Here is a 24,133-nt window from a genome sequence, read left to right as displayed (position 1 = left end):
TGAATGTAATGTGGCCCCTAAGATTCATCTTGTGGTTTCAAGATCTTCTGGCATTTTCCTGCCACATTCTGTGGATCATAAAATCTCTTCAGCCAGTATAAAGGATTTTAGAAAGGAGTCATTTACTGTAATCTGTGATAAATTACTTTTTATTCTCCTGTTTTTTGTTGACAATTCCTATAATCAGAAAACCCTTTTTCAAGATTGCCAGATTCTGGTTGGAACACTGCAGATTGCAAACCATTCTGTTTCATTGTACCTGTCTTCCAAATAGCCACCATCAATCAAACTTTAGAAATAGGAAATGTGTGTTTCACCCCTCCATTTCCTCCTGACAACCATCAATTTAATGATCTCCGTTTCCATGTCTCACAACAGCAGTTAATCCCTATCAAAATTCACAATTCCAGAAGAGTTTGTAAATTCTCATTTACTGGGAAACAGAGTATATATAGCCTTGCTTTCTGAAAAGCCTGAGAGTTCAATATAAATATGCATGTACTTATAGATTTCAAGTACACTTCTCTGTATAAAGCAAAAGAACTGGGCTTGGAACCACTAGCATTTGGAGATGATGGATCACTACAGAAATTGCTATCTTCATACTCGGGGAACTATTAAGAGTGACAGTGCAGTCCCTTTTTCCCTCATGGTGCACCTCAGACCTCATAGGATGCTGGGACCCTCATTGCAGCTTTCTGCTTCTGAACAAATTTCACTGGGCAGTGATAAACAATTTTTTCCACTCCCAGAACTTCAGTACTGCTACTTTGTTTTTTAATTGCATACAGCATAAATCCCTTCATTAGTAAGGCAGCTGGCAGTGGTGAGTTAGCCTGGCAAGAAGGAGACTGAGGTCCTCTCAGTCCCTGGGCACTTCTCAGAGTTGTATTGCAGATGGCAGCAGCTCCAAGAGGGCTGAGAATGTTGTGGCATAAATCTAGAGCTGGAGCTATACCAGCCCACCCCACAGAGGATCTGACCCAAGGTTATTTAAATGACCTTAACTCTGTGTTCCTGCACTATATGGACTATCTCACCAGAGGAGACAGAAAAAAAAAAAAAAAGGCTTGTTTAGTCTAGCAAAGATAGTCTGCCAGGGGACACAGTTGCTGCCTATAATAACCACCTTGGGGGTAAACACTGAAAACACTCTGGAGCTTATTAAAAAAAAAAAAAAAAAAAAAAAAAAGAAGGTATTTGAGTCAAAGGGCAATGCTGACATGTGAGCAAATGGGTATAGAATACCCCTGTGTAAACGGAAACTGAAAACTTGAAGTTCCCCACTGTGAGGGTACGGTGGCCCTAAGACAGTCTTCCAGTTAGAGCTGAGGACAAATAAGCTCAGCTCATTTCAAAAAGATGGTCAGCTCATTTACATGCCAGGTTACAGGGGCCTCATTAACGTGAAGCACTGTAAGATGCAGCATTTCCAGTCATAAAGGGGAAATCTGGCTCTCCCAGGAGACCTCACTTTGTTTCCATGTTCCTAAGTATTATTTGGGATTATCTGTGTCCTGGATTTTTCCTCCATATGTATGCAGGTACATTCAGGTATTTGTATAACTGAGTAAAAGCAGAGCTGCTCTCTTCCTGCTCCCTCCAAAGAAGAAAAGGGCTGAAACCTGTTTTCTAGAAACTCTCTTGTATTTCATATGATGCTGTTGACAGTTATGTCCCTAGAGCTTTCTGTTTCCTTCTGAGTGTGTCTCTGTGTGTGTTTGCAAGCTGAATATTTCTCACACATCTAAAGCAGGAGACCTGAAGTAACCTTCATGAAGTAGGTGGCATGAGGGTGGTGCAAAGCAGTAGAAATAAACGAGAACGTACGAAGCTGCCAGAAACCAGACCTCAATATGCTCGGTGCTGCACTTCTGTTGTGTGCTGCTACTGTCAAGGGAGTTTTTTGGGCACCAGTTTAAGCCTTTAATGGCCAAATGCTGGCGTCATCTTCTATCAGTCTGTGCTGGAGACGTGGTCCTGGCTGTCTCGAGCAGCAGGAATTCCAAAGACGCTCTTGCTGGTGATTGGAACTCCAGATACAGGCCAACAAACTGCACGTCAGACTGTAATTATTTTACAGATTGTTCTGTTCAGAAAGTGCCTGGTTTCCACATAAAGGTAAAAACATCAGCTTTGTTGTTATTAGGCCTTTTGAAAGGTAGTCACATATTCCCATCACAAGTTCCTTAGGGAATACCTCTGTTTCCTGTGATGCGCTTCACCTGCTTGTTTAGGGTATGGAGACAGTAATGTGGAAGCGTGGAGGAATGTTTTACTGGGAGAGGTGAACTGCAGTTTTATTATGGTTCTGGTTTATTCCTGGTTTGTATACACACAGTGTATGTGTATGTGTGTATGTGTGCACTAAAAGAACCCCATCAACTGAAAATACTGTTTCAATAAGGGTTTATCTGCGGGTTCTCAGTGGTGATTGATCTTCCCTAACAATGACGCAACTGGTTAATTGCCCAGAACTTCCATTTTATTGCAGTCTAGGGCAGTTTTGATATCTGGCAAGATGTTTCACTGTGATTTTACAAAATGTATTAAAAGGGAAAGATCTCAGGCAGTTAGACTGATCCAGCAGACATTACTCAGCTAAAAAATCCCCAGGAGCACAAGAGATTTCGCTGCACTGGAGTATGGTGTCTTTCCATTATGGAAACATATGCTTTCACGCTGGTAATTGAGTTTATCTGATTACAATTTTTAGTAATTTAAAATAACTTGGGAAGGAGGGGGAAATGTTGCTACTTAATGTCTGCTTGTAAGCAATTTTCAAGACTAAATATTTGCAGGAATTTTAGTCTCTGAAATACAGTGACAGAGCACTGAAACTTTCTCCCAGTCTCCTCACACAGCAGCTGTATCTTGGCGTGAGCATACACACACACGTATGTATATCCCACACGTATTTCCACATCTCTTTCCATCTGGGATGGGAAAAGACCGTCTCCCTCGTAGCGTAAGACGACCCAGCCTCAGCGCCCGGGTTCTGCACCAAGACAGCCAAGAGGGAGAACACGTCAGATTGGAAAGAGCGGAACCTCACCGAACCTGCAAAATCGTTTCACACGGGCTGCCAGGTGGCTATTAGCCAGCGGCGACGGCCAAGCACCGGCGCTCCTCATGAGCCGCTGCCCAAGGGTGACCGCACACAGGCCATGAGCGCGCTCCAGGCCCTACGCTTTCCCTTCACCAGCTGTTTCTGTACAACCTGACGATAAGACGTAAGGAACCATAACCATCCAGGGGCGGACAAAGCCCCGCAATACTTTGGACCACGGGTTCATCCCTGTGCCGTAAGGGGTGGCGACGACACGCTGTGTCCCCCCCCCCCACCCCAGGGTCTGTCGGGCCGGTGTGACACCCTGGCCTCCCCCCTTCACGCTTGGCCGGGAAGCGGGCCCCGCCACCAGATGCTCTTGGAGACGTCGAGGAGGGCGGGGGGAAGCCGGCAAGATGAGGACGGCTGTAACGCACGGAGCGGCCCGCAGAGCCTCCACACCGAGGAGGCGACGGCCTCCGCCCGTTCCGGCGCTGCCTCCTCGGCACCCCGGAGACGGGCGGGCCTCCGACGCAGAAAGGATCAAGCCCGCCGCGCCTGCCTTCTGGGGGAAAGGCTGGGCGGGGGAGGAGGGGGGGCAGCCGGGCCGAGAGCGCCTATCGGAGATGAGGGACCCGCCGCCGCCCCCCCGCCGAAGGCCAACAGCAGGACCGGCGGAAAGGGCGGGAAACCGAACAGCGGCGAGCGGGCGCTGCCGGGATTTGTAGTCATCGGGCGGCAACCGGCCGGCCCGGGACTACACTTCCCAGCATGCCCCACGTCATTACCCCCTCTCTCATCTTCTCCCCCCCCGCCCTCCCCGTTTCCCAGCCTCAGGCGCGGTCACGCTGTGTTTATCGGCGAGGCCCCGCCCGCCGCGCGAGCGGTGGCGTCACCCTCGCGAGCCTCCCCCGCGCGGCGGGGCCTTCTCGGGTTGCTCAGCAGCCGAGGAGGCGGTGGCCGGGGGGGGGGAGGGAGGGAGGGAGGGAGGGGGCTGATTAATATTCATGAGGCGCGGGGCGCGGGCGGGCGCTCGGGGGGCGGTGGCCGCCGGGTCCCTCGCCCTCTGCCTCCCTAATGGCGCTCGCGACAGCTGGGGCGCGGGGCTGAGCCGGGCGCGCGGCGCGAGGGCACCGGCGGAATGCGCCCCGCTGCTGCTACGTAACCTCCCCCGGCACGCGGCGCCGCGCTCCGCTCGGGTCGTCCCCCCGCGCCGCGCCGGGCCGCTGAGCGGCCCTCCCAGCAGGGCGGCGGCGGCGGCGGAGACGGCGGAGAAGACGGAGACGGCATCCCCGGCCCCGCGGGCAATGGAGCCCGCGCAACAGCGAGCGAGAGAAGAAGCCCCGGCGGTGGCGGCGGCGGGCGGCGGGAGGGGGGAACCGGAGAGCAGCTCCTCGGGCGGGAGGAGTCCAGCAGCGCCCGGCGCGGAAAGCGGCGTGGAGCCGTCGGGCGGCGGCGGACAGCTGGACGGCAAAGGAACCGGCGGCCCGCGGCGGAGACGAGGGGGAGCCGGCGGCTTCGCTCCCCCCGCGGCGTTGGCGGTCGGCGGGACTCAGGCGGCCCTCGGCGGAGCCGGCAACGCCAACTCCCTGCTCCTGCGGCGGGGGAGGCTGAAGAGGAACCTCTCCGCCGCCGCCTCCTCGCCCGCCGCCGCCGCTGCCCCCGCCGCCTCGCTGGGCACTCGCAGCCTGGACAGGAAAGCGCTGCTACTGAAGCCTCCCCGGCAGCTGCAGCCCCTGCAGCCCCCGGAGCGGGACTGGGTGCGGCGGGACCTGCAGCGGGGTTGCGTTCACGTCTACGAGCGCCACATGAACTGCTACCTGCGCCCGGTGCTCTGCACCCTGGAGACCACGGCGGCCGAGGTGGCCGCCCGGCTGCAGCAGCTCGGCCACCGGGGCGGCAGCAGCGTGGTGCGGGTGCTGGGCAAGGCGGGCGCGCCGCCGCCGCAACCCCCGACCGAGCCAGCGGCGGCGGCGGCCCCCGCCGAGGCGCCGCCCGAGCCCACGGCAGAGGGACAACGGCCGCAGCCGGAGGAGGAGAGGCCGAGGAGCCGGCGGGGGACGCGGGACGGGCTGGCTGGCGAAGACTGCGGGGAAGCGGCGCGGCCCGGCCGCTTGCCGCTGGGCGGCAGCGCCGAGGATAGTGACTTGGCCGGCGGCCGGCCGAGCCCGGCGCCCGCCGACTTCAGCCCCGGGGCGCCGCCGGCCGAGCTGTACCTGGCGGGGCCGCCGCTTTCTTGCCCTTCACTTCTGGGGGAGCTGGGGCCGGCCGGCTCCGACACAGAGAGCTTCAGCCCCAGCGCCGAGAGCGTCTCTGACCGGCTGGATCCCTACAGCAGCGGCGGCGGCGGCGGCTCGTCCTCCTCGGAGGAGCTGGAGGTGGAGCCGGTGCCCCCCGACGGGCTAGAAGCAGGTGCAGGGCCGGGCCGGGTGCCCCCCGGCCCAGGGGAGCTGCCGCCGGGGCGGGCAGGGGGGGAGCCGGCAGGCGCGGCCGGCGGGCGGGAGCTGCTGGCGGGGGCCTCGCCTCCGGGGCCGCCAGCCCTGTACGTGCAGCTCCACGGGGAGACCAGCCGGCGGTTGGAGGCCCATGAGAAGCCTCTGCAGATCCAGAACGACTACCTCTCCCAGCTGGGCTTCCGGGACCTGTGGCGGGTACAGGAGGAGGGCATGGACTCGGAGACCGGCTGCCTCATCCGCTTCTACGCCGGTGAGAGAGGCGGCGGTCGTGGGGAGGGGGCGGCGGGCGCGGTTACCTCCACCACCCTTCACCTCCCACCCCAGCCCTGCCCGTGGGGCAGCAGGCATCGGGGTGAGCGGAGGGAAGAAGGGAGGGGGAGCGGGGGCTGCCGCTCCACAGGGGCGGCCCGTGGGGTTGTCTCCTCTCCACGCCGGCAAGGTGGCCCGCGGGTGTCTCCCCGCCGGGGCGGGGCCGTTCAGGGAGGTCCTCGGTGGCGGCGGCGGGTCGGGCTGCCCCGAAGCGGCTGCCGGGGGAAGCCGGGGCGATAGCGGGGCTCGGAAGCCCCCGGGTTGCCCCGGAGCTAACGCTGTGCTGGGGCATCCTCCCCTCCCATCCCACGCGTGGGTGATGGAGGTCGCTCTTCTGTTGTTTCCCGTTTCCAGCAGCGGCACTGGGGGCTGGAGATTAAACCAGCCTTAATCTACTGCTTTCTCTGCTGAGAAGGGACGCACCGCTGTCGCTGCTAGGGGAGGGTGGAAGGTCGGTGGGAGTGTTTGCAGGATGCCGGCTGTGTGCTCCGGGAAGGCGGGATGACTGGCATGGGAGAGTCTCTGTGCAGATTTCCTCCTGAAGTAGGTTGGAACTGTGCAGAGCGTGCAGATTCCTGAGCTGAGGAACCTGCAGACCTGGTACTTTCTGTTTGTTCCTCCAAGCAGAATCTCGTACTTCGTTTTTCGTGTCCTTGGCATTTGAAGCAGTTTTCCCGTTTTTTAAGAGCTTCACTGAGGGCTTTTTAAGGGCTCCACTGAGAGGCTGAGGCAGTAATCGAGGAAAGTGCTCAGTCACAGGACGTAGCCTCTGGCAACAGGGCGGTCAAGACCTTTGTAACGAAAAAGCAGAAGCTTTTTAAGGCAGTTTTGCTGTCATGACTTACAGTACAGTATTTAGGGAGTGTTGAGTGGAAAAGTTGGCTCCCACGTTGTAATTATGCAACCTTCTGCTGTTTAGACAGTTTTAAAAACACCTTGCATGTCAGGTGAATGGGTATATATAAATTCTTACCATAATCTTGGGATACCTTGGGTTTCAACTGCCCCGCCCAGCTCTCCAAGAAGGAGAAATTGTTAAATGTCCAAGTAGGCGCTGAAATATCTGTTGAGTCTTCCTTTGAAATAGGTAGATGTGGTATCCAACGATAAGGTCATGCTAGCAAAGTAGCAAATGCCAGGCATCCCCTTGCGGGGTTGGCTGAGCAGAGTGATCCTTCAGTGAACCGTGAAAATTCAGTGCTTTAACTCTGAAAAACACAGAGATTCTTCTCCAGTGAATTCCGCTGAATGTCAGATAGAGGCGGTAATGGCGAGGTGGGAAGGAGAGCAGAATGCTAGATAAGTGCCCTGCTGTATTCAGAAGAGAATGTGGGAGTGGTGGTGAGTGGTCAGTTCAGCTTTTCTTCAGATTTCTTGGTCGGTTGTATAATGACCTCAGCATAATGAGTGCAGAAAGTAATGTTTGTTCAAGGGATTGACAGAAGTAGGTTAGATATGTTGGGAGTTGGAAAGGAGTTTTGTTTTTTTTTTTCAGATTATGATGGTGGTCTGCATGTTCCTCTGCTGCACTGATGGAAGTCAGCAGATGATTCGTAAAAGGGGGATACTGCTTCCTCTATTTGTAGTCCTACTGTCAAATGGGGATGCCCAGCCACACTTTAAAATGGGACAACGACATGCCTCCTTTTTGCTCATGGGATGTATTTGAAGGAAAAAATGATTAGAAAAGGCCACTAAGCCTTGCACACAGTTATGCCCGATGGCATATAGTTTCTATATATTAAATGATTAATTCTGTATGTTAAATGTGAATGTTCCACTTCTGTTTTGTTTCAGTGTCTCAACATGAATGCTGACATAGCTTGTTCGTTTTGGACTTCCTTGTACAAAACTTCTAAATAGAAATCTATGTCTATAAGCATTTGTAGGATTATTAAATTAATGCTAATTTCTTCTGCAAGTTCACATGTGAAGAAGTAAGGCTCTGTACTTCAAAAGTGCAGTGTTTTTTGAAATCCTTATCTGTTTGAGGGGATCTGTGATGAACATCTGAAACACCTGTGATCAGGTGCTTGTAGCAGAATGGTTGCAGCATCTAATGTACCAGACCAGCCAAAACCAGCTACGAAAATATTGCTGATGTGTAATCATTCTGATTTTGTGTAACTGTCTTGGCAAGTAATCTCTGCTTCCTTACTTTGTATTCCCCCCAACCCCTCCCGCCAAAGATGAAAGGGAGGGAAGGAGAGGCACTTAAAAAAGAATACATATTGCAATAAACTGGGAAGGGGAGTGGTTTTTGGCTCCAAAGTTCAGGTGTTTTGTTTAGGAGAGGTACCTTTTTTATTAATGATCCTCCAGGATCATACCCTAAGGAAAACTGTAAAAGAGTGATTTCCTGTTTGCCTGGGACTTCATTGGTTTAAGCAGCCTGGCTTGTCCCAGTGGACAGAGAACCACTAGCATCTCTATCCCTGTAATTTCCTGCAAGCTGTCTCAGTAGGATTTGGTGATCCTGGTCTTGCACCGATATAAAATGGCATAAACCTGCCGTGGATTTATGCATTGCTTCTGAAAAGAATTCTTCCACCTAAATCCCTTTGGAGAGGAGAGCATAGTGGTAACTTTTTTATTTCTGGGGAGAGAGTTTTAAGAATGGAAGATTGCTGTATTGCAGCTTAACATTACAAATTCCAAATAAGTTGATACATCCAGTAATTTTTGTGGTCACTGTAGGTCAGTAATTTATCTAGTTGTGTAATTTGGAAAATACATATTTAAAAAAAAAATTGGTAGAAGAGCTGCAGATAACCCAGATTCTTTACTACAACAAAACAACATTCTTAATAAGTAGCAGTCCACAAAAATTATGTAAGTGAAATAGCTGTGCTTTTAATACAACATTCCAAATTTGAAAGCCCCTGACATGAGAATGTAACACTAGGAAGGTAAAACTGCTTCTGTGTCCTTGGTTCGTTTCAAAGTGTGGTTAGTGCATTCTTATCTTCTCTCCTTTTCTTACTCTGTGTGTTAGTGGTGGTTTATTTCTTCAGTCTCTTGACTCTGAGCATTAAACAGATAACACCATTGCTAAAGCAAAATCTCTTGCAGCTTTAAGGGTCTGATCCTTCTCTCTCTTAACATCAATTTGGGCAGAACTGGGTATTAGTGACTGGTCATGCATGTCAACTTTTCTCTCTGTTGAAATCTGTCTTAACAAAAGATATTGTTCTCAAGGTTTGAAATACTTAATTTCTATTTAAAAGGTTATGGTTAAATAGCTTTTTGCTGAGATATTTCCTTACCGAGTTATGGAACTGTATAAGGTTCCATAGTGCAATTACAGTTGTGACATTGTCACTGGGAGACTGATTAGGTCAGACTTACTAAACTATTACTAAAACCACAAGAGTGGCTGGAATCCAGGAGGCTTCTTACAAACAAGTTATAGTATTCCTTACTGCTCTGTAAAAATAATTTTTGTAAAGCGTCAGTTCTCCCATTGGCCTTCACTTCTCTATAACCTGCAGGTAGAAGGAAAAATGGATAAATAGACTAATCTCATAATTTTAAAATTGATCAACTGCTTGTTTATTTTGAGACTTTAGAGTAAAAAACCCAAAAACATAGAATCATGTTCAGTGCTGTGCTTTTGAGCATCTGCATGGCAAGGAGCATGAGTAACATGATCCTGGTCTTGAAGACTAGTTCAGTACAATGGATGTTTGAGGCTTTTTTGTTTTATTACTGAAAGGTGATGTTATTTGTGATTCTGGCACCTGGCCACCATTAAATTCTGTTCTCTTTGATGTGACACAGGGCTTCTGCACCTGCTGGTGTCATCAAATATATCACTTTTCAGAAGATGATTGCCTATAGGCAGAATACTAAGAAATGCCAGATGTAATTAGTGGTGTTAATTTTGCAATTGGCTGTCAGGTCTTAGCTGGGAAGAGATGCTTTAGTGCTTGTGTGACAGTTTAGATAGCTATGAGGCAAAATGAATCCACCTTTACCTTAATTTTTATTACAAGAAATGTTCATCTGCTCGGTTGGAAGATAAGAGTGGGAAGATCTAGTGTCAGGATCAGTTGCAGTGATCTACGAAATTGTTTGTTTGGTTCTTTTTATTTATTTATATATCTTTTCTTTTAAATGCACTCAGTAGTTGGGGTCACACCAAGACTTCCAGGTAGATGGGTGAAAACGTGGTTTTAGACACTTGCTTTTATATGAAAACACAGTAAACCTGGCTGTGCTGAGCTTTGTGGAATGTAAATTGTGTTGAATCACTAGCTGCTTGTTGCACTACTTGGTGAATAACTCAGTTCAGATATTTAATACTTTGGTAAACTCAATTTAAGATGACTAGGTGCCATTTAAGGTGGGAAAACATGCAAAGACAGACCTGGTTCTTCACTGAAAATAGGAGAACAGTTATGCCATAAGGAGTTCCTGTCTTTGGTGCACTGACTTCGTTCTGAAATATGGTGTCTCGTTTAACATGAAATAAATTAACTCACATTACTGTGAATGGATGTTTTTTAAACAGATGTGATTGGAAAGGAGAGGTCTCTCTGAACTTGTCTGAGATAGAAAGAAAGAAAGAACAACCTCTGCCTAGAGCTGCCATGATTGTTTTTCTTCCTGTTGTGACTCAGATGTGTGTTCTTTTACATAGTAATAATTTATGTGTTGACATCTTCAAAGAGAAGTACTACCTAAAATTTACCACTTTGAGAAACTGTCTCATTTCATTTACATAGCGTGTTTAAATGCAAGCTTTGTCCTTGATGGGACTAAAGCAGTGAATTTTCTAGTCCTGTTCAGCAGGGAGGTTTAAAATGTCTGTGGTGCTGTTGGCTGGCCATATGCGCAGCTGCATGCTTATCTCCTTACTGTTGGAATGGGGTCCCTAAGGTAGGTGGTTCTGGGGCTCCGAGGTGCCATGGCCTTCCCTTCCTCTCAGAAAGAGCCCTGCAGATAGGGCTGGAATGCTGGTGGGACCACAGCTGAGCTTTGGTATGCAGCAGCTGCTAAGTACAGTAGTTTTTGCAGCTTTTAAATTCTCTTGTACTTCTGGCTAGCATCCATAATTTAAGTATGTGTGAAGTACCAACACGGGAGATTTTAGTGTGATGTACATAAGAGTTGCTATTTATACACTAAATATGTAGTACCTAAAGTGGTGCATCCAGGAGCTGAATTTTCTCACTGTTGCAACATGGAATGCAGCATTTTTTTTCTTTTTTTTTTTTTTCTTTTCTTTTTTCTCTTTGTGTATTGATGCTATCCCTATTTCCATATCTTACCAACTTTTTTTTTTTTTTCTGAAACTGTGCATAAGCATCCTCTTGATAATGAAACTGCCGATATACCTAAAAGCCCTAGTGCAATTAAAGCATCCATCTGTTCTGTTAGGACACTGACAGACTGCTATGCATCTAAAGCACTCTGTGGTTTTTGGAAAGATGCTACTTAATAGTGCAAGAAAGAAATACTGATTTTGAGTGTTAGCAACTGGCACACCATTCTTAAAAGCCAAAAACTTTGCAGTTTTATAAAACAATATAAAGAGAGGTTTCTTTGTTATCCAAGTGATCCTTTACAAAAGATGCCAGTATAAAAGACCATGTCTGAGAAGGTCAGTTTGAAAAGTATAGAATTCGTAGAACAGAAGCTTAGTGAGAGAAATCCTGATGAGTACCACTTGTTACACTCACATGTTTAATTTGGAGGCAACCTGTACCTCACATGCTTACAGCTGTATTTCCCTGTGCATTTAAGGAATATTAATTTTGAATTGACTGTTTATTAGTACCTTTGTTTAGAAAAAAAGGCTGACTTTGGACACTAGAAGCGAAGATACTTCGACTTAGTCTTCAGTGCTTCATTATTTCACTGCTTGTGGAATGTAGTACACTGGCATTTTAAAGCAGATAAATCTGCAAGTGTATTTGTTTTCAGACTCCCTTCACTCAATTTTATTCCTCTATTTTAGGATTTTTGCTCAAATTAGGATTTGCACTTTGTGAAGCCCTATGTCTGAAGTAGCCCTATAATAACTATTCTTTGGCCTACAGAACTGAATGTTTGGTTTATGTTTGAGCCTTTTTGGTGAGGTCTCTTTTTTTGGTGTGGATTCCAATGGAATTGACTTTGGTGCTTCGAGTCAGTTGCAATTGGTGGGAAAGCTAATTCAAGTGAAAGATGTTTAAAGGAAATGCAACCAACATTTGTCAACAACTAAAAGGTTTTAGACTCACTGAAAAAGAAATGTGTCTTAATATTTTTCTAGGTTTGGCTGTGATAGGAATTCTGAAACACTGAGCTCTTCAATATATTTAAGAAACTTCACAGGAAGTCATTTGAAAATGACGTCTTCATTTAAAAATGAATAACCTCTTGTTTATGATAATCATCTGTGAGGTTGGAAACCTAAGTTGAAATTCCAACAGCATGTAGTGATGGAACTGTGTAGATTTGAGGTTTTTAAGATCTACAAATTTTTTGTCCCCAAAATGAAAACTACAGATTTTCAAGATCCTGCTTCACTCAAAAGTGCCTTATTTCACTGGTCACATTTGTCCTTCAAGTAACTTTTCTAGACAGTTGAGTTAGCTGCAGCATTACCTTTATGGAGAGAATAATTTTTATATTTTTCACTATAAAATACCTTGTATTTGGTCTAGAATAATTTTTTTCCAATGCAGCTGGCATTTGTCCAGTTATACTATCTTAACATAGATTTTTTTCTGAAAATAACTAGTGGAAATTCTAATTGAACATCTTTCCACTGATTGCTGTTAAGTATTGAAGCCATCTTGGATATTGGATAATTTTAAACTTAAGCCTTTTAATTTATGTTATACTATAATTGAATCTTAATTTACTTTTTGTCATATGTATTGCAATATGATGAATTTTTATATGCAAAGAATAGACATCACTTGCCTGTTGGAATGCAGCAGCTGTCCGAACAGCACAGAGGGATGTATGTGGATTGGAAATGAATAACAGTATTGTGTCCTGCTGAAATTCCGTTCAGGATTTCAGGTGGGCAAAATTAATAGTAAAATCAATTTTCTGTGGTGTCCATGCTGTGGCACACTCACGGCGATGGTTTTGTTTGTTTTGTTTTGTTTGATTTTTTTTTTTTTTTTTTTTTTTTAGCAAAACAAACTCAGGAACCAGTGGCACTGGTTGCCATTTGGAATCCTGTCTGTAAGTTACCACTGTTGTGGTCACCTGCTCCATACCTTCTGCCACTGTCAGATAAAATCATGTAAGTTACGTAAGTTGATAGTCCAGATTCTTCTGGCCAGTTGCCGCCATCAGGATTCCTCTTGCTTCCCTGTTGAGCTAGCTAGCTATTCCTCACCCTCTGGGTCTGATGGCTGAGTCTGCTCCTGTGGTTGTGGTTAAAAATCTGGAAGAATGGGAATGTTGCAGGATCTCTTCGAGGTTTTTGTGCCCCCTCCCTCCTACTATTTGGGGGGCAAAAATTGTTCTCTGAAGAACATTGCATTTAAAAATGACAACTGTTAAATCGGGACAAAAGAGCTCCTGGAGTTAAAAGTCATTTAATTTCACAACATAGCATGCTATTCTTTGAAGCTTTTTCTGTTGATGGGGAAGTAAAATTTCTTCCATCTGGCTCTGACTTATTTGAAGGGATGCTGAAAATACTCATTGCCCAACTAACTGTGTGTTCTTCAATTTGACAGCTAAGAATAACTATTTATATATTGATGTAAAATACTGTGTTTCAGGGGATTTTTCTCTCCAGTTTTATCTAGCTTAATTCCTGGTGTTGAAGGAAAAAAAAAGGATTTAAGTGAAAAAGATTATTAAAGTTTTTTACCTTCGGCCCACAACAAAACGTTAGCTTGGCCCTTTGCGGGGTATTAATTGTTTCTGGTCTTGCCCAGTGGCCACGGGAATCTTCACTAAACTGAATTGTATTCTTAATTCTCTGAGCCGGTTCCTCTCATCTGCAAGCACTCCAAGTGCCGTGCCAACTTATTTAAATAAAGACAAAACAGTGGGCCTTGGTCCAAGGGGTAACGAGGAGCTGGAATGCCTTTGAAGTTCAGGACCCTGCGCCGTAGGTGCGATTTACATAAACCTCATTCTGTAATCTGAATGCAGTTTCTCTTCTTGTTTGTTCCATTTATGAATCTTTGTGTCCAAAGAGAAAGAGATAGTGAGACCTGTAATTAAGATAAGTACCAGGCCACTCCTTTTCTGAATGTGCTCTGGTGAGGAGAGAATTTCAGATGCAGCATTAAGGGCAGAACAAAACCTGTGATTCAGGCACCTTCAGTTCATGAGAATAATACCAACTTTTTTCCTTTGAAAAGGCTGCATGCTTCTTTAAACAATAACTATGCCTAGGTCAACCTATTATTTGCTTTAAAATAAATGTTACAGAAAAGCTTAGTATTCTTACTAGCAACTATTTTGCTTTTATGTAAGCCATAGATGGTCTTTATCTAAGCAGCTCTCAGTTGTAAAGCTACCTTGAACCTCTTAAGTTCTAGGTGGGCTGTGAGTTTTCTGATCAGAATTTCACACAGTGAAAGTCTGTTCTCAAACACTTGTGTTTTCTTCCTATCTGATCCACTCTTAATTGTTTTTTTTTAAATAAGATATTAAGTAGTAACACTGAATTTGTGATAGGAGTCTTGTCAGCAGCAGAGCTAACTGTATGTGCAGTCTGCTTGCTCGCAAGATCTACCAGCGACTTCTTATCACTGGTTATTTTATGATTATTGACTCAAGTTGTTAATGATGGAGGAACATTTTTCTTTACTGTGTGTTACTTGACAGGACAGACAGACTGACCTTCAGGTTGCAACAGTCTCCATTAGCAGTAAGAGGCAACCTAATACTGTATGTTACTATTGGCTTTTTGCATCTACGTGTCTTTGCTTTCATGCTATAAAGCTTGCCTGTTGGAATAAGAAAGTTAATGACAAAAACCATTATGAATGAAGTAGCAGTGCACCTGGAAGAGGGCTGGCATGTGTAATGTACTGAAGTTAACAGGCTAGGAGCTCTTGGTTTCTTCTGGTACCAGTATTATGTGGCTGCAGACATGAGGGCAAGATAGTTCTCAGGTTGCAAATGAGATGTTTCTCAAAGTGCAGTTAATCACATACATGTGAGAGATGCAATTTAGCATTTCAGAAATGCCAACAGGAGCTTTTTGAAAGCTGTTGTTCAGTCCTAGAGTTGAGGATTTTTTATGTATTGTCTTGGTAAAAGCGTGGAGCTCATAGTGTGGTGTTGTGGATTAAAATTTCAAGTTAAAAATAAACTTGATGTTATATCCTTTCAGAGCAAGTAGTCAACCTTTTTTGTCTTGGGTGTTCCAGCTAATAAAACAAGACTGGTGAAAATGGGAATTTGAATTCTTTGACATGTCCAAGCTCTGTGAAATGGCTGTAGACATGTAGACGTGTCTTTTTTTTTGTAAAAGTCATGTCCCTTATCTGTATCAACCAAAATAGAATCTGTAGCCTCTATATGTCCTGTGAATAAATGGAAGATTAATGTGATACATTTCAGACTATTAAATGCAGAAAGTGTTTCCATTTAATAATTTTAGAACAATGGTGCAATGTGTAGAAGTATATTAATTCCTCTTAAGATTAGGCTGTAGCACTGAGAACTGCTTGGTTTGTCTCTCTTTAATCTTCTTGATAAAATGACAGCTTTAATTCCTGCTAATACGAGAAGAGTACATTAAATTATCTTCCTTTGTTTTGCTTACAGATTCCATCTTGCAAGTGTCTCTTGTAAGAAAAATGTTTCGGAGTGTTTCTTTTGTAAATCCATGTGATAAAGATCCTGGTTTATTTTGCAGCTTCCAGCTTTTTTCCTCATAATTGAAACTTAGAAAAAAAATATGCTGATCAGTATCATAAGATATTGTAGTACAAAGATTAAGAGGCTTTGTATCCTGCAGTGAACTAAGTCATACTCCTTCTGTCAGTGTCTGAGTAAGTGTTGCTCTGGAGAAAATGCACTGCTAGAGCCTGGGACATCTCTTGAATTGGCAACACTGGGTCAGGTACTGCCCTTCATGTAGTGCTCCACTGGAGTGTGAGAAGTTTCAGAACTTACTGATGCTTCAGTTTTGCATTAGTAGGAGGTGTATTTAGAGTTCTTGGCAAACAACTGTTATTACTTACACTGTGGAAACAGGAGAATGCAGATTTGTCACCTTGGTTGTGAACAGCACAGGTTTGAGACTGTCAGCATGCTGCAAAACATAGATCAGCTGTAGATCCTTTCAGCCTAGAATATGCAGTTAAGCATTTTTCTGCCTTTATACTTTTTTATTTTCTCCTTCTTTATTCTAAAGGAAGTTTTGGGAATTCTTGGCTTCATTGCCAACTCATCCATTTTGTAAAGGTTTAGTCATCTTGAAGAATTTTAGGGGTTTTCTCTGCAATGCCCATTTATCGGTATGATTCTGTGTGTTTCTTCTCCTTGTATCTGTAAAGTTATTTATGAAAAAGTACCACTACATTACTTGTGGAGAAGAGCATTCATTCTAGCATGATTAACACAGATCTGTAAAAATAAGCAAAATATTATTCAGAAAGCCACAGTATATAGCTACTACCAATTCACTACCAATTGTTTTGTCTGTATATGTTAACAGTGTAGGGTCAGGCATTGATGTAATTGAGAGTAATGGAAAAAGCAAAGCTTCAAAGGGATTTAAGGTGTATTGTGTCTTAATATTAGAGGAGCAAAAAAAAGTTTGTTTATTTTTTTGTTTAAACATAAAATCCTGTGTCACCCAGCAGCGCATCTCTTGAAAATACAGGATTTTAGAAGGATGTGTTCCACATAATGTAAAAGTGCTTCTCTGTAGGAATTTGTGAACGGGTTTCTGAAATAAAGAAAAATCTTGCTAATCTTACTATACTAATTTTGCATAGTAAGAATTGCAGCTGACAGTAGAAGAGTTCATGCTGTTACAGTCTTGGAACCTAAAATTGAATGTACCAAATTTTTAACTTTATACCAACTTGTAAACTGTGGTATTATGTGTGGCACATCCAGAAGGTTTACTCTCTTTAGGAATGTGTATAGCAAACATGGGGGAATCTGAGCATTTGGCACTGTTTTTTTTTTTCCTTGCCTGTCACCAACTAAGCTAGGCATGATCAACTGGTCAAGTTAAAAAAACCCAAACCAACAGTTAGAAATAATTATCCTTCCTGAAATGTGAAGGAAGGTCCTGTAAAGGAATATGATACAGAGTAAGTCTGGTCTCCTCTTGCAGCCCAGAGGAAGGATGGATTCCCTGTAAGAAGGTTCTGGAAACTCAGTGTGCAAACTTTTGCCCAGGAGAGGGTTGCATACGCATACCCCTCTACTGTGCTCTCATGGGACCTGTTCTGGAGGCCCTAGTGTAAGGTCATGAGGAGCTGTTTCAGCAAGTCCAGAGGAGGGCCATGGAGATGATCAGAGGGCTGGAGTACTTCTCCTGTGAAGACAGGATGAGAGTTGGGATTCGTCAGCCTGGAGAAGAGAGGGCTCTGGGGACACATTATAGCTGCCTTGCAGTATCTGAAGGGTGCCTACAAGAAAGATGGGGAAAGACTTTTCACAAGACCATTGAGTGATACAATGAGGGGTAAAGGCTTTAAACTGTAGGAGGGTAGATTTAAATTAGATATTAGGAGGAAATTCTTTAGTGTGAGGGTGGTGAGACACTGGCACAGGTTGGCCATGGAAATTGTGGCTGCTGCCTCCCTGTAATGCCAGGTTGGATGAAGCCTTGAGCAACCTGGGCTGGTGGGAGGTGTCCCTGCCCATGCAGGGAACTAGATGATCTTTAAGGTTCCTTCTAACACAAACCAGTCTGTGATTCTGCTTGTTGCTGGTAAATGCAAGAACATTTGTAATTCTGGTAAAGATGCACTGGTATGATGTCTTCATTGTGTGAAGTTCTTAATCATACTGTACTTACAAAATTTCCAGATGTTGGATGGCCACTTCAAGTTTGTTTGGAGGCTGTACATGATGGCAAGCCTTAATCAGAGATGTTGTCATTCTCTTCAGTAGGTCCTCAGTGGGTTTTTGGTGGCACTGGCTTTTTTCACGGTGAGGCTTCACTTTTACTCATGCCTGTATTGCTCATATCCACTGATTTTTCTACTTATGTAGGGCATTTACTCTTCTGAAAACACTTTGAGCCTTTCTCCATAAACATGGTTATACTGCTTTTCAGGAAAATGCGTAACTGTTCAAAGATGGTCAGAGACTAATGTCTAACCTTCATGCCTTAATGTAGGTACTGTCCACACTAGAAATAAATGCTGTGGCATAAATTTGATGCTAAACTTTTCATAGTAGAAATGTATGAATATATTGCTTTCCTGTACAGCAGCAGGGTAATAGTGCAATATCCCTATTTCCCTAATGAAGTATTAGAAAAACATTGCCTTTAACATCCCATTTTGTATTCTTGAAATCTCTTGAGCATTTGCTTTTCTGTGCTGGAATTACTGTTGTCCTTTTGGCAACTCTTCTTCAGGAGATTGTACCCCCATGGGACACTCTGGTGGCAGATGTGCCTGGCTTCTTCACTTTCAATGTGAATATTTGTTAGCTTCCCTTCTTGTTAGTGAAAAACATGCCAGTGGCTAGTTAAAAGTCTCATTAGGCCATGTTGGTATGGCCACTAACCTGAGCATTTCACTGCAATTTGAATTGATAGAGGGGCTGTCACCTTTCTGGCAAGGGACAAGGGTGAGGTGCTGGTATCAGTAGAGGTGTCGTGTGTACCAGGCTGAGTTCCTGAAGCAGAGCTAGATAAGCTGTAAAAATGAGTATGCTGTGGAGGTTACTTCAGGCTTTCTCACCATGTGCTAGTCTCACCCTGTCTGTTTTCTTGCGTGGTTGTGAAGCTGTGGAGCAGAGCAGAGCTCTCGGGAAGCTGCTCTGATTTTGTTTCCCAATGACCCATTGGTGAGTGCATTCTTCCCCTTGCAGGTTACAAAGGGAGGGAAGATAGCATGACTGGAAAAAAGTAGAGTTTGTCATCTTGCTGTCTGCTAGCTGTTACTATTTTAATGTGCATGCTTTACTTTTTGTTGGGGGCAGTTGAACAGAAAGGAGAATCTGAATGCCTGTGTGAGAGTGCAGCTTGCTGGGAGTTGAAGGTAGAGTGGTAAATGGACTTGTAGCTCTTTGGCAAGTGTCATGAGCCTCCTGGTGAATGAAGAGCAAAGGCAGAATCCCGAGGGGATGAAGAAGCATGGTTTGTCTGCATGCTCCCTGGTGAAGGCTCCTGCCCAGAGGCAGAGCAGTGCTGTGCTACCATTGCCATCTCTGCTGGGTGCTGGCAGGAGCATGGTGGTGACTTCAGCCCCCGCAGGGAGAGGGAGCGGGTTGGGCAGTCACTGGGGCTGCTTGTTCTGCACAGGCACTCGGGAAATCGGGTTTCTTTCCTATGCCGTCTAATAGATTCAGCCTTTTATTTTATAATATAATTAAATAACCAAGCCTTTGTGAGGCTCCTGAATTCCTTTAATTTAGCGGCAGCACAGAAGCTGAATTCAGAGCATTCATGGGCCTGTACTATCTCCCTGACTACTTGCCAGGTCTATTCATACTGTTCTGAGTGCAGGAAGTTCTCACATTCATTCAGGGTTGGGGGGGTGGAAGGCGTTGTATGGTTGGCTTTTTTTTTTTTTTTTTTTTTTTTTTTTTTTTTTTTTTAAGCAAGGGAAATGGTTATAAGGAAAATTCTTCAGTGATTCCCTGGGACCAATTTACCAACTGTTAATCTGTGAGTAAATAATGGAAACAGTTTATACACTTGGCAGCTCTTGAGAAAGAGCAAAGAATCATGAGAAGTTCACAGTCCACAGCCCCAAGATAACTGAATGCTTTGGTATGTTAGGATTTGTCTGAACAGGGATAGAGCAGTACTTTTTTTGTTAGCGCATGTAATCTCACAAATTCTGAAGTACTGAATTTGATGAGGAAAACTTCACTCTGGCATGTGGTAGCTGGGTGCTTATACTTGTTCTGTAAGTTATTCTTTCTCTACTTGAGTTCTAATGCAGCCAATACGTTTGTTGACTTTTACATACTGTTAGTATAATGCTGTCTTGAGGGGATGAGGAAGTGTATTTGCTGCATGGTGAAGGTAAGCTGGTGATAGTGGTTTGAAGGAGGGGTAGGGAGAGAGGACAGGAAGATGAAAGAAATCTGAGAAAGCAGTGTCTGAATTAGAGTGAGTAGATGGGAAGTACAGAATGCTTTGCAAACTTAAGCATTCATTTCACTTCCCAGGAACTCTCACACATTCTCCAATCTGTGGTATCTAATCTTTAGAACTAAATACCACAGTGGTAGACATAGTTGACATATGTAAAGTGCACAGGGGAAAGGCAAGTGACTTCTCAGTGTGGGTTTTCTGCTGGTGCAACTGATGTGTTGTGGGAAGTGCACAGCTATCTAGGGTGAGTGAATCAGGTATTTGAAAAAGTTACTCTAATTCTCTTCATTTTGATGCAAAATGTAACACTGGCACTCCTTCAGATATGGTGTTCACTTAAAAACTTCTAAGTCTGGATCCTCTGTTGCAAAATGAAAAGAGAAGTGTTGGACAGAAGAGTGGGAATTCACCATCTGATAACTGAATGAACAGGAAAGTCCATAGGTGAAAACCTTTTCATGTAGACAGGATGAGCTTCGTCTAACATGTTCTATCTGGAAACTGTATTGGAGGTGCAGAACACAAAGTTTGTGTCTCCAGCTCATAGGATGTGCTGTAGGACACATTTTTATGCTGGTGTATAAAACTTGCAAGATTATGCCCCTTAAAAATGTTTTAAATTTGCATTATATTAAGGCTAAGTAATCACCTTTTTAAGATTCCATATGTATTGGGATCCCAGCATGTACAGGACTTAGAGATTCCCCTGCTATGAGACTTGTTTTGCTACTGTCACGTTGCTTTACAACTTCCAGTTCTCCTGAAAAATGGAATGAATTTTTTGACTTGCATTGCTTTCCTTTGTAATTTCCATAAGCAAAAGCATTGCTTTTATACTCTGACAGGGAGGGAGTATTTTGGCTCTTTCTGCTCTTTTCTCCTCCCGTCCTCCAGTTTGTGAGTTTGAGAGATGAGTCTTAATTCCTCTTCAGGAAACTGTGTTGTGAACGAAGTTGTTTTCTTAATGTGTTTCTGGAATTGTGGTCTATTAAGAACATTTATGTATGGTTTATGGCACATGTTAACACACGTGCAATGGTGTGAAAGTAATGCCAGATATCTGGATTGTTCTAGCAAAAACAAGGAAGCAAGGAGTGTAAAATTCCTACCATTTGATAGCCTTTTCATACTGTTCATTTTTTAATTTGGTTTAGAACCGAGGTTTTATTTCTCTATTGTATTAAAAGTAATGGTACCGAGTATCTATGGCAGCTTTTTCTTTTTAAAACAGCTTCCCATTTTAAACTATAAAAATACTGCTTTGCTTTTTTGTATCAAAGACCTTCTGCTTGCCTCTATGTGTAAAACTGAACATAAGTCCTTAAGCTCTTCAGAGTTTAACAGGTCATTACTTAAACTCTTTTAGTCTTGCAATGAAATTGTGTTCACAAAAAAGTGTATGGAAGCACACATTTACTTTAAGGTTGGTGTTCTGATATTTTTTTAACAGCTTGTGAAAGTCTTCAGCAAAATGAAGATAAATAACATCAGCTATTCCACACATTCTTGACTAGTGGAGGAGGGGAGTATGTCAGTTGAGGGAAGGTTTACAAGATAAAACTCCTGTTGCCAGGCAGCCCAAGAAATGGGTTGGCATCACTGAGAAATGAGGCAAATTAAGGGTTGATGTTGGAGCAGAGTGGACAATGAAATATAGAAAAAGAATGAATTTGGCTGATTTTAAATTAGCTTGTTATTACTTCCAGAATACCACATATTAAAGAGAAGGTAACTGTCTCTGAAGTCTGTCTGTATTGTGAGTAAGAAGAGAGCTGGGCAGCACTGGAAGTGTAATTTTTCTTGCTATTTTTTATTGTTACAGCATGTTATGGTGAGTTAATGACTACTCTTACAAAATGGGGGGTTAGAGAAATTATACTATTGCTCCTCCTAGCTGTAAGTTTAGATGAAGGCTGAAGAGTCTCCCTTTCTCCTGTAACTCAGTCTTTTTGTTCAGCTTTTGTCTTGCGTGAGTTGATGATTTGCCACAAGATTCTTTGTGCAAGGTACTGCCACCTGCAAGTGTCAGTCTCCATAGGATTGTGATGTTCCCTCTGCCTTTTGTATCTGGTATTTTGAAACCATCACACGGGTAAACTACCCAGGACTTTCTGGGTACAAGCTTTACACATAAAGATGTCTTGGCTTTTAATGAAAGCCGCTTCTTGCCCCTGCTGTCAGTAGTGTAGGATTTGCTCTGCTGAAACATATGCCTTTGTAAGATTAAACTTGTCAGTGTGTGTGTTTTTAGCTGAATATAGTGGTGAGATAGTAATAAATGCTGTAGCCATCATGTGAATGGAAAATATTTCTGCAAACATGCCTATATATCTAGATACCTAAGAGGATAAAATTAGGCTTTGGAATTTCCCTCTGGTCCTGTTTCACTTAACCATTATCACCATAATAAAAGTGTGTTTTAAGGGTTGACTGCCATTGTTTTACTTTAGTGTCAGCGTTACAATGTCCTTTTCAAGAGTGTAGTGTGCAAATCAGTAGCACAAATCCAGTTTGGTACAAATCCGGACAGTCAGATGGAGGCTGTGTTTTTCTGTCATCTGGCAAGTTTCCACCATTTCTTCAGTTTCCCTGAGAGTTAAAAAACTTGTGATTGTTGTGTAGCACCTTTCTTGAAAGTGTTTTTCTACTTCAAACCTTGAAAATCGTGAAGTACAGTATTACAGGCATGTATTCTTTCACCTGGTCATCAGTGTTTGCATTTTGTAATGAGTATAAAAGTCACTGATTTAGCTGGGACTCTTAACTCTCCTAGGATTCTTGTGTCCATACCAGATAAAACTTAACTGTGTAATCTTACTGATACTGTGGTGTTCTTTTGGTCTACAGTTTTTCTTGGGGGCAAAAACTGTGTAGGCAACTCCATAGATGTAACATGCCATCTGCTTTTTTTTTTTTATTTATATGTTTTGCTTCGATATTTTGAGATTAAAAATATTTAGGAAAGCTTTGGGCTAGATGGAGAAATCTGTGGCACCAGATCCCTTCCTTTCCCATGGTGCTGAAAATTGTGAGCGATGTTGTTTTAGCACACACATTTCTTCCAGAGTTCTGATACCGAAACCATGAGGGGAAGTGGGGAATTTCTTTTTTTTTCCTAGCCCCTTTCATGTTACTATTTAATCTCCATCTCTAAGCATTCTGCAAAATAAAGAGGTAATGCTATCTTTTTGAGCAATTGAATAGTAGGAAAAAATTAGGTGACAAGGTAGTACTTTTTGATGGCTGCCTGTGAAAGAGGAAACATGATGGTTTGACACAGGAGTGGCAGCCACTAGCAAGGTAGATTCCAGATGGCTTTGGTAAAGCACAAGTGCAGTGAGAGAATAGTCTCTCTGGGCTGTACTGCTGTTCAACTTTGCTGCAAGTACAAGCACAGAAATGCTTTGACCCAGGAGTGCTTGAGTGCAAAGTTCATTTTGTACCGAAGCTTTTCACCCAGTCTAACTATGATGTGTCTTTCTGCACCTGGTTCAGGGATTCCTGCAAGTCACAGGCATACTATCAGAAAGCCAGCTTCCTCAATACACACACAAAAAAAGGAGGAAAACTTAGAAGCATGCTAGTCCTCAGCTGACTTGCCCTTTGCAAACAGTATTTGAATGGGGGGGTCCTTCCCTCATGCTGAGTGCAGCTGCCTCTGGCATCACTGCGGCTGCTGCCCCCGAGCTCTCTCCCCAGGCTTTTGCTGGCTGGGGTTTTCTGTGGTGCATTCAGAAACCTCTGGGCTCCTGTTCTTTTGTTGGGAGTTCTGTCTTGGAAGCTGGAGGAGCAAAGGCTCGTGAGGTGGAGGTTTTTTGTTCCTTTCCCACCCCTCCTCGCTGTGCTGTGACACTGACATGATGGGAAGTCATGAGAGGAGCAGCCTTTTGGTTCCTGAAGAGTGCAGGTGGGCAGTGCTGCAAGCAACAGGACTCGCCTATTTTCCCAGGAAACCTGTCAACAAATGAGGTGGGCACTGTGTTTGTGCTGCCACACGGCTGTCTAAAGCAGTCAGGTGTCCTTCCATTCTAGCTGACCTCTGTCCAGTGCTGCGTTAGGGTTGTGAGTATTGACAGAGATGTTTGATGTGGCCCTGATACTGGA

At 44.5% G+C, this 24,133-nt stretch overlaps 1 protein-coding gene across 1 annotated transcript in view; it reads left to right on the top strand.

Annotated features, from left to right (window-relative positions):
- The first annotated feature begins 4,331 nt into the window (after positions 1-4,331).
- Positions 4,332-24,133, top strand: part of PHLPP1 (PH domain and leucine rich repeat protein phosphatase 1) — a 136,254-nt gene continuing 116,452 nt past the window's right edge. The window contains 1 exon segment of the mRNA XM_030444994.1: positions 4,332-5,755. Coding sequence (XP_030300854.1) covers positions 4,357-5,755 — 1,399 coding nt within the window. The 5' untranslated portion in view covers positions 4,332-4,356.

This window comes from Calypte anna, chromosome 2, assembly GCF_003957555.1.
Source record: "Calypte anna isolate BGI_N300 chromosome 2, bCalAnn1_v1.p, whole genome shotgun sequence".
In the NCBI taxonomy this organism is placed as follows: Eukaryota; Metazoa; Chordata; class Aves; order Apodiformes; family Trochilidae; genus Calypte; species Calypte anna.
This window is presented reverse-complemented; position numbering and strand designations above follow the sequence as displayed.